This window comes from Sciurus carolinensis, chromosome 10 (assembly GCF_902686445.1).
Source record: "Sciurus carolinensis chromosome 10, mSciCar1.2, whole genome shotgun sequence".
In the NCBI taxonomy this organism is placed as follows: Eukaryota; Metazoa; Chordata; class Mammalia; order Rodentia; family Sciuridae; genus Sciurus; species Sciurus carolinensis.
This window is the reverse complement of record NC_062222.1, coordinates 49,271,902-49,289,308: the sequence shown is the minus strand read 5'-3', so window position 1 is coordinate 49,289,308 and position 17,407 is coordinate 49,271,902. Positions and strand designations below refer to the sequence as shown.

At 36.7% G+C, this 17,407-nt stretch overlaps 1 protein-coding gene across 1 annotated transcript in view; it reads right to left on the bottom strand.

Moving 5' to 3' along the window:
* Positions 1 to 9,834: 9,834 nt before the first annotated feature.
* Positions 9,835 to 17,407, bottom strand: part of Dkk2 (dickkopf WNT signaling pathway inhibitor 2) — a 97,483-nt gene continuing 89,910 nt past the window's right edge. Inside the window, exons 3-4 of the mRNA XM_047566622.1 lie at positions 16,285 to 16,440; positions 9,835 to 13,913 (exon numbers count right to left, since the gene is read on the bottom strand). Of these exons, the coding sequence (XP_047422578.1) occupies positions 13,663 to 13,913; positions 16,285 to 16,440 (407 nt within the window). The 3' untranslated portion in view covers positions 9,835 to 13,662. The remainder of the gene's footprint in view (positions 13,914 to 16,284; positions 16,441 to 17,407) is intronic.

Sequence of the window (17,407 nt, the reverse complement as noted above, 5' to 3'; positions counted from 1 at the left end):
AAATACATAAGATGTTCCTTAATTATGATGGAGTTATATATTGGTAAACCCATCATAAGTTGAAAATATTATAAATTTAAAAATGTATTTCATACTCCTAATCTACTGACCATCCTTGCTTTGCAACACAGTATACCACAGAGTGTTGGTTGTTTACCCTCATGATCATGTGACCCACCAGGAGCTACAGCTCACTGCCATTGCCCAGCATAGCAAGAGTGTCATACCAAATATCAGCAATGATCAAAATTCAAAACTCAAAGAATGATTTTTCCTGAATGCATGTTGTTTTTGCACGATGATAAAGTGGAAATATCTTATGTTAAACAACAGCAAGTCAAGAATCAACTGTGTATGGGAGATTGTGGAATGTGATCAAGCTCAATGGCTAAGGAAAAGTTTTCCAAATTTAGAAACTTGGGTGGATTCTAGCATTTGCTGACAATAACTTGAGAATAATATTCAAATCTGGTGTATTGACCTGGCATAAAGACAGTATCTAATGCACAGTTATGGTGAGCATTAAGCTAAGTAATGTACATTAAATGCAGAGAAAAGCATGTGTCATATAACAAGTGCTCAATGTTATTACAGCAAAGGGCTGTGGAGTGTGGTGCAGTGAAAAATGCAATATGAATTTTGAAGGAGGGAAGGCTCACCAGGGGTCAGAGGGTCTAGGGGAAAGTTTGAGGGGGAGGCAAGTCTTCAGCTGTGGGGCTACTAAGTGGAGTAGGGAGTTATAAAGTTCTTGGTGTACCATAAATTTAAAATCTAATGGAGGAGAGGGGATCAGCCCCAATATGTATAAGCACAAGTGTCAGAAACATGGAAAGAATGCTCAGGTCTCTAGAGATATACATAGAAGTGCTAAAACACAGGCAAGTGAAAAGGATAAAGAGTGGGTGTGAGTTATTAAAATGATTGGAGTGGAGCTAAGTATATTGCACTACTTATGGGACCAGATTGTTCCATTCATCCTTCCCAAATTAAATTTCACTTTTCTCGTAGGAATCTTTTGAGGATAATGGTTCCAAAGGGAGGATTTGTCTTTTATTTTATTTATTTCTGAGGAAAGCACACCTTGTGCACATAGAAAATACACACGCACGCACATGCACACATGCACAGTGCACACGCACACACACACACACACACACACACACCAAAAATGAAGTATCAAACTCTATGTTTATGTGCATTTAAAGTCATTTATGGTTTTTGCTCTTTATTGAAAGAAATGGAAAAAAATAAAAATGTTTTGGAAGGAATTTTGGAAAAGACTGACAAGTACATATTAATGGAAACATTCTACAGAAAAATTTCAATGATATTCTAAAGTAATGGCTTTGCGATTCTTTGCTGATTTTTTTAATGGTCATGATGATGTATCCTGGCTTTGTTAGTGCACTTTCCCTGATTAAGAACCCCCATTACTCTAATTAAAATAACACCATCTGGTTTTCATACTGCACAATAACTCTTATACCTCTTAATCCCAGGGCTGAAGCAGCGTTCACAATCTGGACCATACTGAGGTCATACAGTGTTAGTTCACTAGCTGCTACAATTTATGGATTCACTGGTGGATGAGTCTGGGAAGTAGTATTGCTGAAAATTTTTTAAAATGTAGAGAGGCCAGAAGAAAGAAAGACCAGGACAAGATACTGGAGTCCTATGCATAATACTTGATTCTTCTCTCAAAATGGAGACCTTCAGTCTTTAGACCCAGGATCTTTATACTGGGGATGGTCCTCGGGAAGCTGGTCATGACATTGGGTAGTGATGTGTTTGTGGAAACTATACCAGACTGGAAGACCAAAGAAGAGATGAGTTTGATGAAACAAGCCTGGTGAACTGAAGGAACAGAGAAAAGAAAATAAGCTTGTCTGGAGTGGAGCAAGAGAAAGTGGGAGAGATAGGAAACAGGTAAAATGATGAACCATATCATGCTGGACTTCCAGGATATCCCGAGGGGAATGGGAGACCATGGAGTACTTTTAGGTGAGGAATGGTATGGCAATTTTTTCCCTTAATATTCAAAAAGAAAAAAAGCTTACACTCAACGAAAAACAGGTGGTGGGGAAGGGGAATGAATACATAAAATAACAGGGAGTGGTGGAAACTGAAAAAAAGTAAGAGAACTCTAGCTCTCTTAGCGCCTGATAAGCAGAAATTCAAACCAGAATTTTCGTATAATTTGGGATGTTTTGTTTTGTTTAGCTCTGCTTTGCTTCCCTGTTTAGGAGAATCCATATCTTATGAAATGAACTTTCAATTTTTAAAATGTTGGCAAATAACTAAAATTTTCCTGGAGTCAGTTTATAAGCCAGCACTCTGTCAACAAAACTAAAAATGTTTGGAAATGAGATGAAGCCCTGATTCTGATAATTTACCATTGTTAAGATGTTCCATCCTGACCTTCATAGACTGCAAAGAACAGTGAGAAAGCAAAGCAGATTAACAGATCAGGTATCAGTCCTGTCCTGGCAGGACACAGGTGATAGGCAGGCAGGGTGACTGAGGGGAGACTGATGAAGGGACTATTGGTGATGGTGTCAGCAGGGTTAGAAAAAGGCAAAAAGGAATGCTGAAGCCCTGGACTAGGATTTGTAGGAATTACCACCTGAAGGAAGCTTCTCCTGAAACCCAGAGAGGCGTCTGAACAGCTGCTCATCCCAATCCACAGCCTGGGCGGAGGAACACAGCCTCTGCCAAATACTCAGGGTCAGTGCAAGAGCCAAGAGGACATGTCCTCTGAGCTGTGTGTCCTCATTGTCAGAGCTTCCTCAGGTGTCTCCCTTTGGACAAACCCAGTGAGGAGCTAGAGGTATAGGGAGCCAGACCACTGAAGCAGTGTGTAGTGGACAATCTCCAGGGACACCGGGGAAAGAGAGAAAACCAGGACAATCGGGTACTTTTTTAATCTTTCAAATATATTACAACATTTAATAATTATACAAATCTAATAATCAGAAAAATCTCTCCGTTTTGGGCCATTTGTATGGAAACCAATTACAAACTGGTTAAAAATCTGTAAAAAGTTACAATCTTTTTCTTTAAACTTGTTTATTGCTAGTAAATTATGGTCCCTATGCAAAGTTTTTTTTTTTTCTTGCTTCTTCAAGTTGTTGCTTTTAAAAAAAATTCTCCAGTGAATGCTTCATATTCTGGTGAAAATTACTCTTCACATGCAAGGTTTTTTAGAAAAGACATTTGAACTGATAATCAGCATCACTTTTGTCTTTAAGAACATGAACATAATGAGTGGATGACATTAGTGAAGCATTTGTCCTTCAGAATCTGATAAACTTTACACCACACTACACAAAGAAACACAAAAAATAGTAATATTTTTTTTAAAAGTAATAAGAAAACTTGGCCACTGAATAAGCACAGGTGTGAAATGAAAGCTTACTGGTCATGGTTCGGGCAAATCTCCACCTCTACTTCCTCTGACCCCCAACCCAGTGACCTTAGCCAGTCATTTTTTTCAATCTATACTTATACTTCCATTCCAGGGTGATTGAACATTTAAAAATGTATGCAGAGATTGTTGAACATTCTCCTCATGTTTAGTAATTCTGTGTATTATCTAAACAGAGATAGTGTTTTGGTAAGGGGCAAAGAATAAAGTACAAGGTCAGTAGAATCTTTAACTTTTTAAAAAACTATATTTTCAAAGAAACTTTGTCCTCTGACCTTTGGTCTCACAGCAGAATGTGAGTGGGTGGAATGGCAATTCAATTTCTCTCAGTGTGTTAATTATATTAAGCCTCATTTCAATCACATACTCCCCATGTCCTGTTTAAAAATTCCCATTTCTTTTCTCATTCACTTAGTAAAATTTTGAATCACCTTAACATTGCCCACATATCAAATAATTATAACCTGCAGAATGTCACATACCCATGAGCTATTCTTGTTACCATTATCCAAATACTAATGGTGGAATTTGTCCCTAAAAGGAAACTAACAGGGAAGACTATCGACTGGGGGAGAAAGTGACATATTAGCCATGATTTTAGCACTAGCTACTGTGATTTTGGAGAAAGTTAGAAAGTGCTTTAGGAAGTAATCCAAAGAGATTGTAGTGAATAAGTGATTACCAAAGATAACTGTTATTCTCAGGTCTCATTCTCATGAACTCCATGTCAGCAAAAAGTCCCCAGAACACCCCAAATTGTAAAGGAACAGTTACTTCTAATGAAAGCAGTACAGGCTAATATTTAAGAGTGCAAACAATGGCCCCAGACTGTCATGGCCTTCAATCCTGGCTATCACTCCTCTTAGCTATAGATTGTTTGCTGTAAAGAGTAACCCAAGATAATGTAGATGTACTAGCAAGTCAGCACCTGGTGCATAGTAAACATCCAAAAGAGATAAGAGTTACAAGATTATTGTAAGAACTAAAGTGTGGAAACACATTTGGTGGTGCTCTGAGGCAAATCAAAAAATCCTCTATAAATAAGATTATTATCATTACTATTATGTCTGTATCCTGTGGGGGAATTCTTAGGAACAATCTTTCTTGCCAAATGAGAAGATAAGAGCTAGATTCTCACTAAGATGATCTGCAGGATCTCAGAAGAACATTGGACTAGCACAATTGAGAATGTTCATCAATCTCCCTAAATCACTGGTTTTTCTGTGACACCCTCACCCTTTAAAGTCAGTTTTTTATGGAATTAATCCTAGGCACTTCCTTTGTTTGTCTTAATTCAAGGCTAATTAAACATGTTTTTCCAAGAGAAAAGTCCATGTCTCTTGCTCCATGAATTTTTTCCCATATTTTTATTGGTGCTTTGTGATTGTACACAATGATGGGATTCATTGTATAATAATATAAATTGACTAATAATCACTTCCATGAACATTTTCTTACCTTCACCTGCCCCTTTCTTCCAGTTAGTCAATCTTTTCAACCTATTCTAAACAAAACACTGAGTAGTACTTTCCTGGGATTTTTTTTTTTTTTTTTTTGGCCCCATGAAATAACAGATACCCATTTTCTTCTATAACCTTGAAATAGCATTTTGAACAACATCATAAATTTTTAAAGAAATATAGATCCTAAGCACTATGTGTTGTCTTTACCTCTTTTATTTTTTTATTTGTTCTAATTAGTTATACATGACATTAGAATACATTTTGACATATCATACCTAAATGGAGTATAACTTCTCATTCTTCTGGTTGTGCATAGTGTAGAGTTTCACTGATTGTGTAATCATATATGCACATAGGGTCATAATATCCAATTCATTCTACTATCTTTCCTATCCCCGTACCTGCTCCCCTTCCTTCACTCCCCTCTGTCTAATCCAAAGTACCTCTATTTTTCCCTACACTCCTCCATCCCTACTGTGAATTAACATCTGCATAACAGAGAAAATATTTGGCCTTTGGTTCTTTGGGATTGGCTTATTTCACTTAACTGGATATTCTCCAGCTCCATCCATTTACCAGCAAATGATATCATTTCATTCTTATTTCTTATTTAAAACTGAGTAATACTCCAGTATATATCTCACATTTTCTTGATCCATTCATCTGTTGAAGGGCAAAAAGTTGGTTCCATAGCTTAGCTATTGTGAATTGACCTGCTATAATCATTGATGTGTCAGTGTCACTGTAGTATGCTGATTTTAAGTTCCTTGGGTATTAACCAAGAAATGGGATAACTGGGTCAAATTGTGGTTCCATTCCAAGTTTTCTGAGGAATCTCCATTCTACTTTGCAGCGTGGTTGCACCAATTTGCATTCCTACCAGCCATGTATGAGCGTACCTTTTCCCCCAAATCCTCACCAACATTTACTGTTGCTTGTATTCTTGATAATTGCCATTCTTACTGGAGTGAGATGGAATCTCAGTGTAGCTTTGATTTGCATTTATCTAATTTGCTAGAAATGTTAAACATGCCCCTTTTATTTTAAGGAACATTTTGCACAGATTGTCCACATTTCTCCATAGTTAATATTGATTTTAACAGTTCCAAACTGAATCTTCTAGTGTACATGAGAGTTTATTCCCCATAGAAAATTCAAGCCCTCTTGAAATATGTACAAGGTGTTTCTCTCTGTGTTCCTCTTAGGAATTATAAAAGGCAACATCACTTGGGATGTTAGAAGGCATGGACCTATGTTTAACAGCTTGAACATTACCAGGAGAGCTCCATAGATGTTACTTGGTCTTAATGTTATCTAAAGCAGCTTGAAGAATGGCATATAACTGGGCACAGAATCTGTAACTGTTGGAACATATGAGAACACAGCTGGAAGGAATGATAGACAAGGTAGAAAAAGAAATGGAAGACAAAACAATCTCAATTTCAAGGTCTGTCTGAAAAGCTTAAGTAGGACTTAGAATATCTTACATGTGCTAGCTGATCTGATGTTCTCCATCTGTTATGAGGCCCTGGAGACTGACTGGCCATTAAACACAGAATGATGACTGGTGTAGCAGGTGCAGTGAAGTGGGAAGGTGTGGAGCAAATAAAACAAGTCCATGGCACCTATAAGAGATGTTGACCCCAGGAAATTTCAAAAGGTTATGTGCTGTGGTATCCATGACGTATGTGTGAGAGGTATGATGGCAAGTGTATTTCTCATGAAAGTGCTTCAATTATGTGCATATTGTTATTCCTTTAGAATTCCCAGACCCTATACTATACAATTACTTAATACTCAAAGAGAACCATGACCAGCTTTGACAAATAGGCCTTTAATGCAACTCATTGGCCCGGTGTCAATGGGAGCATTGCCTGAGTTACACCCTTTGCTAAAGTAATTTTCTAAACCTACTGCTGTGAGTCAACTATTCTCTTCCTGTCAGTTTTCCTTGACACCCTTTGACATCTGTATCAAATTGAAGCTTCCTATTAGCACCTTTTATGACTTCCAACATTCCACTGATGCATCTCTTTCTTATACTCCCTCTTGAAACTTTGCTCAGTTTCTGTGCTCCTTTGGTTCTCTTCTGCACACCATTCGGCTGACCTCTCCTCCCTACACTTTGCAACCACTTTTCTTAGTGCAGCCAACAAACTCACTTTGCTGATGCAATCTCTTCTTCACAGAGTTCCTTCTTAAGATCTCAAGATGGCGGGTGGTACATAGAGGCCAATCTTCTAAAGAATTATTTGTGTTCTGCTGAGGGCAATGTATATTTATTAGCTAAATAAAATGATGCTGTGTGGAAGAGAGGAGTTTTTTAACTTTTCTTGTCAGAAATGTACTTCCCTGTACTCCTGCTGTCTTGCTATCCTTAGACTCCCTTCTTTATTTCACAACATTCACCCATTCCTACAGCAAATCAACAAGGCTTTACCTCCAACATACCCCAACTCCAGTCACTTCTTGGGATCTCTACCATCTCTCCCTATTCCAAGCCACCAGAAGCTTCTGCCTAGAGGCCCAAATATTTATTCTTCACACAGCAGCACGTGTAATTGTTAGAAAACATAAGTCAGCTTAAGTTACTCCCTGATCAAAAACCTCTGCCTACTCCATATGACTTTCAAAATAAATAAGGTTCTATACAATCTGACCCAGTTCCTTCTCCAGGCTTTTCCTGTATCTCTCTCCTCATCCTTCCCATTCCATTCTGCCCTCATCAACTTACACCCATTGTTAAGTGTTTGCCTTTATCTTCTTCTGCCTGGGTTGCTGATACTCTATAGACATTCTCATTACCAGCACCCCAGGTTTCAGCTCAAATTTTGCCTTCTTTAGGAGAACTTCCCTGACTAGAGCATCTAAAATAACACTAAGCACTCCCTTCTTCTCTTCTATCATGCTTCAATATTCTTCACAGTGCTCAACTGTCTCCTATAGTATTGATTTGTTTGCTATTTAGTTTTCTCTTTCCCATCCACTGTGCTAAAAACTAACTGAAATGTAAAAATGAGAGCATGAATTTCATTGGTTTGATTCTCCATCTTTACCCACTGTGTATATGAAGTTTCTTAGCATGTAATAGGTGCTTGGTGAGCATGCTAAGTGAAGAAATGTAAGCTGTGAACTGTATTAATCAGTTTTGCTTTATTATAACAAAATGCTTGAGGTAATAACTTTATAAAGGGAAAAGCTTTATTTAGCCCACAGTTCAGGATATTGTGCTTGCATTAGTTCAGTTCTGTTAAGAATTAATGGCAAATGGGAGATAGGTGGGACCACTTGTCAGAGTGAACAGTCACATTTCAGGCCAGGAAGCTGAGAAGATGATAGATTTCCTATAGTCTTTTCTGAGGGCATGTCCCCAATGACCTACGGACCTCCCACTAAACTCTACCTCTTAAAGGTCCTTACCACCAGCTTGGGGACCAAGTTCACAACACATGAATATTTGCAGGGGACATAAAGCTTATTTTAAACCATAGCATGAGTGTCTTTTGGACTCTTAGGAGTGTATCCTTAGCTGGAATAATTCTCAAAAGTATCAGTAGCAATTTTAGTTCAGGAATCTATTGATGTCCTTCTACAATCAGAACAAATGCAGGGAAGAGGCAGTACATAATTCCACACAGCATGAAGCATTAGAAACCACACTGTGTCACAGACCTGCAAAAAGTCAACTTCCAAGAGACTGTGGATGTGACACCACTGAACAGAGCCTATTCTCAATTAAGCAGTAGTGGCATTTGCATATGCTGGGTATGTAAAAAAGAAAAATGAGGCTAACACACATCATGATGAATTTCTAAACTTGACCAGTTTTACATGAAAGGAGCAAAACCTCAAATACCACTTGTCCTGTAAAAAGAGACAGAATACACAGGTGGAGTATTTTCCCACACTACCATGTTGAAATATAGTACCATACTTAAATTCTTGAGGGGACACTTTTCCCAAGTATGCTCCAGTTCATAGGCCACAGATTCCATGTATCTGGTTTAGGTTGTTCTCTATCTGTCTTGCTTCACTTGGATTCTGTGCATTTCTGCTGTGGTTTTTGGTACTACCAAGTCTTGCATGTGTTAAAAGCAATTTGCTTTACATATCTGCTTTAAGAACAAAAGACAGACTTGTTTTGTAAATGTAGTACATTTTGCTCGATTTTTTTGTGTTCTACACATCCACTATATCAGAAATTATTGTCAAACCAACAAGTCTTCTGAGGTCTTATGTGACCTGCACTCAGCCCAGTAAGAGACTGTCCAGGCCATTGCGGCTGAAGGAGGTCCAGCTCACCCAGATACCAGAACCCCTCGTGCTGAGGCAGAGCAGGTTATGGAATAATGAAGGAATATAGTAGCCACTAATTTGAAATTTTGAATTTGATTTCTTTGGATTCATTTAAAAGAGAAAGAGAACAATTGCAGACTTTAATTCTTTTGGACCTCAACATTTTCAAGATTTCATTTTTGTAGTTCAGTTTCTCCCTAGGGAATTTTTCAATAGAGGAGGAGTCATATTCAAATGAGGGACATTTCAGTATTATTGGGATTTTATTCTCTAAATGAATTTGTATATTATATTATCAGATACTCAATGTGTCATTCATTTTCACTGCAAAATATTTAATAGACTACATTAGTTAATATGACAGACATATTTGAGATGGTAAAAAGAATAAGGAATTATTTTCCAGACCTGGAAAAAAAGAGTCTTGGAGATAATTTCATCAATATGCTCTTTTTTAAAACCCATTTTGCAATTTCTTGGGGATGAAAAGCTAAATTTTACCCCACTGGTCCTGAGAAGATACATAAGAAGGAGTAATTGGCAGTGGAAAGAAGGAGTAATTGGCAGTGGAAAGATGATCTTTTGAGAGACAGCCTGTGTTAGTCAGCTTGTCATTACTGTAATGAAATACTTGACACAAGATACTTATGAAGAAAACAGATTTATTACACACATGAATGGAAGTTCCAATTGTATAAGAAGTCTATATGGTGAGGGTATATAGCCTATATATTGGGTATTTTACCTCATAATATGGATAGCAATTATGGGAGCAAGCAAGTGATTACGTCTCCAACCAGGAGCAGTGAGAGAGACTGGGGTCCCACATCCCTTCTGAGTCCACACGTCCAGTGACTTAAGGACCTTTGTCTAACTTCCATCTCTCAAAGATCTACACTATCTTCTAATACCACCATTAGAGGGACCAAATTCCCTACAATTAAACACTTCAGGGGCACAAATCTTTTATATATATATATATGTATATGTGTGTGTGTGTGTGTGTGTGTGTTCTAATTAGTAAGGGACACAAATCTTATTCAAACCATAGCACTGTCCCAGTAGATAGTTGATTCAAACCCATATCTTCATAATAAAAAAATGGTTATGTATTGATTTTAAAATTATCTGGGGAATGATGTATTTGTGTGTGGGAGGGGTCCTTCATTTCTAATCCTTATTATTAGTTAAATGTGGAGTGGAATAATAATCTTGGTTGAACTGCACTCCTTCCTTGTTTTTCTTATATAATACGAATTGTCCAGTTTGGGAGAAATTTAACCAAGACTCATGAATGAGGAATACACAGTTTAGCCTCTGCCTTATGACTTCTTTGATGCTAAGTACCAGAATGAAGTGTATCATTCTGTCCTGCCCATCCATATTGTAAATTTTACAAGGAAACTTCCATAGTGGAGAACTGATGTTTTCAATTTGATAAAACAAATAACTTGGAAAACCCCAACTGTTTAAAATTATGTGGGACTTACCTCAGTAATGCTTGAGATATCTTCAGCTCTTTTTGGGACTACTCTAGCTCCATGGCTACACTTAATTCACTCCACTATGTCACAGAATGTTTTTTTCTCTATACTTCCACTCTATTGGCATTTCTAATAAATCATGGGCTTTTACTACTAATTGGTGAGTATTATTGGTCAAGCACTCCTGATGTCTCTAGGTTCAGAAAGCAGAGGTGAGACATATTTCCCAGGAAGTGGATTTGAGTTCATCAGGGTCCTTACTTAATCTATCACCATCTTCAGATAAAGACAACTTGTAGCTTTTTTCTGGCATATAAAAATTGAACCAATACCCTAAGCATGATGGCATCTCCACTTTAGAAAATTTTAGCCTAGAGAAAACTATGAGGAAGATGCCATCTGTCTTCAGGTATTCAGAAAACATTTGTAGATTCCTTGCTCAAAGAAGCTCCAAAAGAAGAATAAATGGGTGGAAAGCACAATCTAAAATACTTTTATTTAACTAAAAATTAACTTTCCAACAATTACCATTGTCCTACCATAAAATGAGCTCCATCAGTAATAGTAAATTGCCTTGGATCACCTCATGGTGATGTCATCCAAAGGATTCCCACTTAGGCAACAGAATCGGACCAAATACAATTAAACCATGGAGATTATGAATCCATGAGAATTTTCCCCATAAGCAAAACACAAGGAAATTTGAATTCAATTTTTTTGGAGAGAAAATTTTAATATATTTTATCTTATTATACATTTCCCCTAAATTACAAAGTCAATAGCTGCAAATATATTCTGCTACAAAGCTTTCTGTAAGAAATATCTCTATAAGAAAATACATCTCATTAACATTTCCTGTAAATAAATTACTTCAAATAATAATTTTTGAAAGGGTGAACATAAGGGAAATAATGCAGAAACCAGATTGTAAATGTAATTGCTATATAGGAAATGTTTGGCTGAAATGTTCCATTTTCATGTCACCAAGCTTATATACCTTGTTTGGCACAAACTTTGGCTCTTGGATAAATTAGCTTTTAATTTTAGTTTTTGCAGACATGTGCAGAAAACATATGTCTTCATAATCCTAGTAAACAGTGTGGGAAGATGAAATTTTAATAGATAGACAGGCTCAGATTCAATTTCTGCTGGGAGAACTTGAATTGGAGACTGCAGATGGGGTTTAAGTAAAGGAAAATAAAGGAGTGACTTGCAGTCTACAATAGTTTAAAATAACAACTATAAGATAACTTTTTTCCTTTTATGCTGTAGACATAATATTTAGAACTGGTTAAAAATAAAAGTAGCAAAATGGTTTCAAAGAATTTAGAACTGTGGTTTCTATAGGCTAGCAATATGTAGATTTTACAAGTTATTACATTTTTATAAACCTCACTGACTGCAAAACCAGAAACTATTTCTTTGGCAATAAAAGGCTGTTGCAGAGGAAGGTTGGTGCAGAAAAATCAGATAGAAAAATTAGATGGCTTATCAGTTGGTTAGAAGCTAAAGGAGGACATAGAACCTCACTGCACTACCTACCTCATGAGCCCATTTTGTGAGACCTCCTCATAATTAAGATTCCTTAAGTACTTCAAAAATATAAAATAAATATTTTGAGGATAGGAAGGGCAATTGAACTCACACTGAACTCATCTGCATAGCAAGGATTATAATAGCAAATCCCATGGAGAACTTCCATGTAGGTTGTACAGTCTCTGATTTCAAAGATGAAAAAAAGTCAACTTGTGCTTCAGACATACGATCTATTTGTATATAGATATATGTGTTTCCACAACCTTGACAATTGACAAAGCTTTCCCCATTTCTTTGCTGTGCTTCAGTGCAATACAGATACCGCTCAAGTCCCTATTATCAGCTTCACCCTACTCCACTGCAGAGCATGTGAAAAAGAAATGTATTTATTGATCTAAAACTATCAAAACTTAAGGTGTGTCAAATCTTTTCAAAATAATGATCACTCCATTAGCTTCATATCCCACGTATTTTGAATATCATTAAACATTTTGCAATCTGTGAAAACTCTTCTCTGTGCATTTATTACACTAGTCACAATTAAAGAATGCAGTTTGGAAAACAAAATGTGCTCAGGGTAGGAATCATATACAATCAAGAAATATGCAGTGTTATTCCTTTAGAATCAAGGAACTGTTTTTTATTGGTGCATTATAATTATACATAAAAGCGGGATTCATTATGCCATGTTGCTGCAAGACAGATCATATCAAGGAACTGGTTTTTATTTTATATCAGTTCTTATTAGTTACAGGTGAAATTAAATTTATGAAAAAAATGTAAATAAGCAATTTGAGGAAAAACAAGTTTGTTTTTTCCAAAGAACTTGATGGAAGATCTGTCATTATTTTGAAAGTATTTGGAAAATATTGACTGCTTTTTTTTCCCCCCTTGTCTACACAAATCCTTTAATTGAGCAGTCAAAGTAGAGTTCCAAATTAAAAGGTGTTTCTCTTGAAAATTAATTGTGCTTTACGTTTTCATTTCCCATTTATCAACTCTTTTCATGTTTTAGAACTTTCACATCAATGTATAATGAGGGTATTTTGTTAAACTAGAACTTTGAGAAGAAATATGGATTTTAGATTATTTTTATAGGCAATCACCAATCTGAAGAAACTCTCTCCTCCAGCACAATCTAAACTCTTGGAAATTCACATGGAATTCAGTAATTTCCACTATGTGCTTTTTCTCCTTAATAATAGCATTTCACAACTGTGTACATTATTTACATAAACAAGTTGCATAATGGAAGCCTGCTGGTTGCGCTGAGTTTGACACCCCTTCTAACCATTCAATTCTCCTTTTCTTTCATTCTGTCTGTGGTCTATATTCTTATCACCTTCCTCATCTATACCATTCTTATGCATTCCAAACTTTATTTTCCACCATGCCATAATGCGTTAAATACACAAATTCACAGTCTGCTAGTGGTGATTTTCCTCATTGGTGATCGTAATCAGATTTTCTGACACACATGGAGTCTGGCTTTGGAAGAGTAGGTGGCATCCTTCCACACTTTGCAAGACAGGCCCTTTGCACAGTCGCACCGCTGGAAAATTTCCAACCCATGAGAGCCTTTCTTGCGCTGTTTGGTACAGACTTCGCCCTGATGGAGCACTGGTTTGCAGATTTTGGTCCAGAAGTGACGAGCACAGCAGAACCCTTCAATGCAGTCTGATGATCGCAGGCAGGGGTCTCCTTCATGCCCTGCAGAGAACATCACCAAAAGATACCACCATGAAATGTTCCGCTTTGCAATCTGAAGCACATAAAACACTTTACTTATACTATCTTCCATGATGCTACAATTTACAGTAGAAAGTCTTGGATTCACACAAATTTGCTCTCCCTGTAGTCATGTAAATCCATTATTGCCTATTTCCATTATTTGCCACTTGAATATAAAACTTAATGAATAGCCGGGACTGTGCTTCATCTCCTTTGTCATGACCTACTTTTAGATAGTTCCCTGATCATTGACATTATTTTTCTAGTAGGTGAGTGATAAAAATGTAAAAGGACTGATCTCAAACTAACTGGTTTGATGCTTTCTTGGCTGATCAGAACAAATTTCTGATTCCCGAAAGTTAAAATGCTCAGGGACTTCTGAGACCACTTATCCATTACAGTCGGGAAAACAGAAACTTTGAGTGTTCAAAACAGAAGTTATTTTCTGCATAGGACTGGTCACACAGGTAGTGGTTGAGCTAAGAATCACCAGAAGATGGTGAGAAGCTACTCCTACCACATTTAGGCTTGTCGAGTCAAAGGAGCAGGTGATATCAGGATCCAGAGGCTGGATTCAGAGGCTAGTTAAAGCTGGTATTGTATCAGGCCTATCAGGAGCTGAAGGTATAAGCACACACAGCCTTTCCAGAAAAAAACTATCTGAGACAGTAAAAGTGGGAAAATGTGTTGGCTTAACCTGGCCAGATGGATCTGATAGGGAGCCCAGGCAATACAGTCTATAAAGAGATGTGACACAGCAAAACAGAGAAAAGGGCAGTTAATCCATCAGAGGGTAAACAGGTTCAGGGGCAACAAGAACTCCTTACAAGAATATGTGGAAATACAAATCCAGGTATTGTATACAGAAAAAAAATATGAAGTCAGAAAATAGCTCCCTAAACATCATGGTTGAATTGATCTGTAATCCATATAAAGTGGGGGTTGGCAAACTTTTCTGAAAAGTGCCATATTGTAAATATGTTAGGGTTTTGATGTCATATGATCTCTACCATATCTCAGTTCTGTTGTTGTTTTGCAAAAGCAGTCACAGATAAGAGCAATAGGAACAGACCAATCTGTGTTCCACTAAATCAGGTAGCAGTACAGAAGGGGCTCACAGGACATAGTGAAGTCATCCCACATCTGAAGGGTTATCTGTTATCCCAGATCTAGCTAATCCCACTGTGAGATTTGAGCACAGCTCAACGCCATTCCAATCTAAGATTTCTATTTGCCATCAAAAAAATTGCACATATAATTAAATTAAAATGATTAATAATTTTGAACTAAGGTACTGTGAAATATATATCTGTTGGCATAAAGAAAGACACTAATGTAATAGTAAATAGATTTGGTGGAACAGAAACAGGAAATATGGGAAAATGATATAGGATCTCAAGGAGTGTAGAAAAGGTTAACTGAAGGGGGATTGTTTATCAATATGTGTAGCACTATCCATGTGATCATTAACAGTCTAAGTCACACTAATGGATCGATGTTCTCTGGGATACCAGCTCTGCAGAACATGAAAATGAAGGAAAAAGTTTTGTGGTCAAACTATGGAAATACTGTGTTTAAAAGTTAACCAGTATTTCTCATTACTGGATTTCTCAGAGCCTTCAATGTACCTATGTTTATTGTAAATGTCCAGGAAGTGGAAAGATGTAGTATTACAAAACTCTATTATACCTAGGGCCCTTTAATTCATATAACATTTTGAAAGGGGGTACCCCACAGAATAAACTTTGGAAATGCCTCATTTTAAAATGATTTTGAAAGCTTAGTGATTCATGTTTTCAAAATTTTACTATTAGTGATTAGATCTCAAGAATTTCATTCTTTCCAAGTATGCTACTAGTGATTAGGTTTCCAAAATATTTTGATGCAAGCAAGGGAATCATATGGCCATATGAAACCTCATAGTAAACCAACTATTTGAGGTAAGTAGGCTTATGAATAGCATATCATCTGGTGAAATAATATTTTTGAATCTGCAAAGGTGAGAAAATGACTCATAAGCTTAGTGATTTAATCATGTGGCATCAAAGGCTTTTTCATTTATTTTTAAGAATACTTCTTCCTTTGGTATGTTTGCATAGAAGATATCTAAGCTGGAAGTCCTGCTTAGAAATTTGCCTGAATCATCAGGGTGCTATGATTCGCATAATATCTATTTTCTAACAATATAAGATTGCTAAAGAAAGTCTAGCATACTCAAAAATAAGAACAAATTCATTTTAAATATTGGCATTAATTTTTTCTGAGATCAATGAAATTAATCACCTCTAGTTTTCTTTTACTTCTTTGTTGAGACAAGAAAAAATAAGCACAGAGTTACAGATAGACCTACCTTTTATATGTGACATCTTGGTGTGTGGTCTTCCAAGATTCTGCCATCCCAAGTCATGGTTTGAATAATGACCATGGCTTCGGTCTCTATGCCGAGTGCCATCCAGAGCTGGGATGTGAGGGGTTAAGATGCTCTCAGTGACTGGGATGCAGATACCTAGATATGTGACATAGACATTTAGAATAACTCAATTCTATAAATGGTGCTACTTATCCTGAGATGAGGTATTAAGTCATTTATCTGTCTACTACCTATCTCTCTGAATATTCACCCATTCATTCATTCATTCATTAACTTATTTATTGAGGTTGAGTGTAGCATACTTTGACCCTGGAATCAGGCTTCCTTAAGTTTTTTTTTTTAACTTTTTTTTGTTCTAATTAGTTGTACATGATAGTAGATTGCACCTATACATTTTGATAGATCATATGAAAATAAAAGAGTATAATCTCACATTCAAGACCCTTTGACAAAAATAAGAATAAAAACAGAGTTAACTTCACTCAGTTATGTAAATATATGTGAAATGCTTAGAATAGCAATCTGGTAAAGAATCAAATTAATGCTAGCTATTTTGTTTTAAAAATCATCTAATCAGATGTCCATCTTCAGGATTCAGGATTGTTTTTGTTGTTGCTGCTGCTGTTATGAACAATTCATTTGTCTAAACTGTAAACTTCTCTTATGGTGTAATCTCTTTCTCCCTTTACCTTCTGTGCAAGGTACTCAGAGTAGTTCTATGCCCAGAGCAAGCATGGTGCTATGAGCCTGACTGTGTTATTTTGTATGACTAATTATATGCTTCTAAGTATATGTTTCTAACTATGTTCTGCTATTACTTAATGTTTTTATCATGTGTTGTGATTCTTCATTTCATTATTAATGCTGAATTGTCTACTTCTAAATTCATTGAGATTGGGTGAATCCAGGCTAGGAGGTAGAATCTCAAGTCTGTTTTTGGAGGAACCAATCACCCCATCACCATGCCACATGACATCTTCAACCTAAGAACTACAGCAGAAATGGATATGACAGTGGAAGAAGGACTCACAACTGCATTACTAAATCACAACAGGTTCCCTTCTTTTCCTTTTTGCATGTATTTGCTTATGCATTTGGCAGA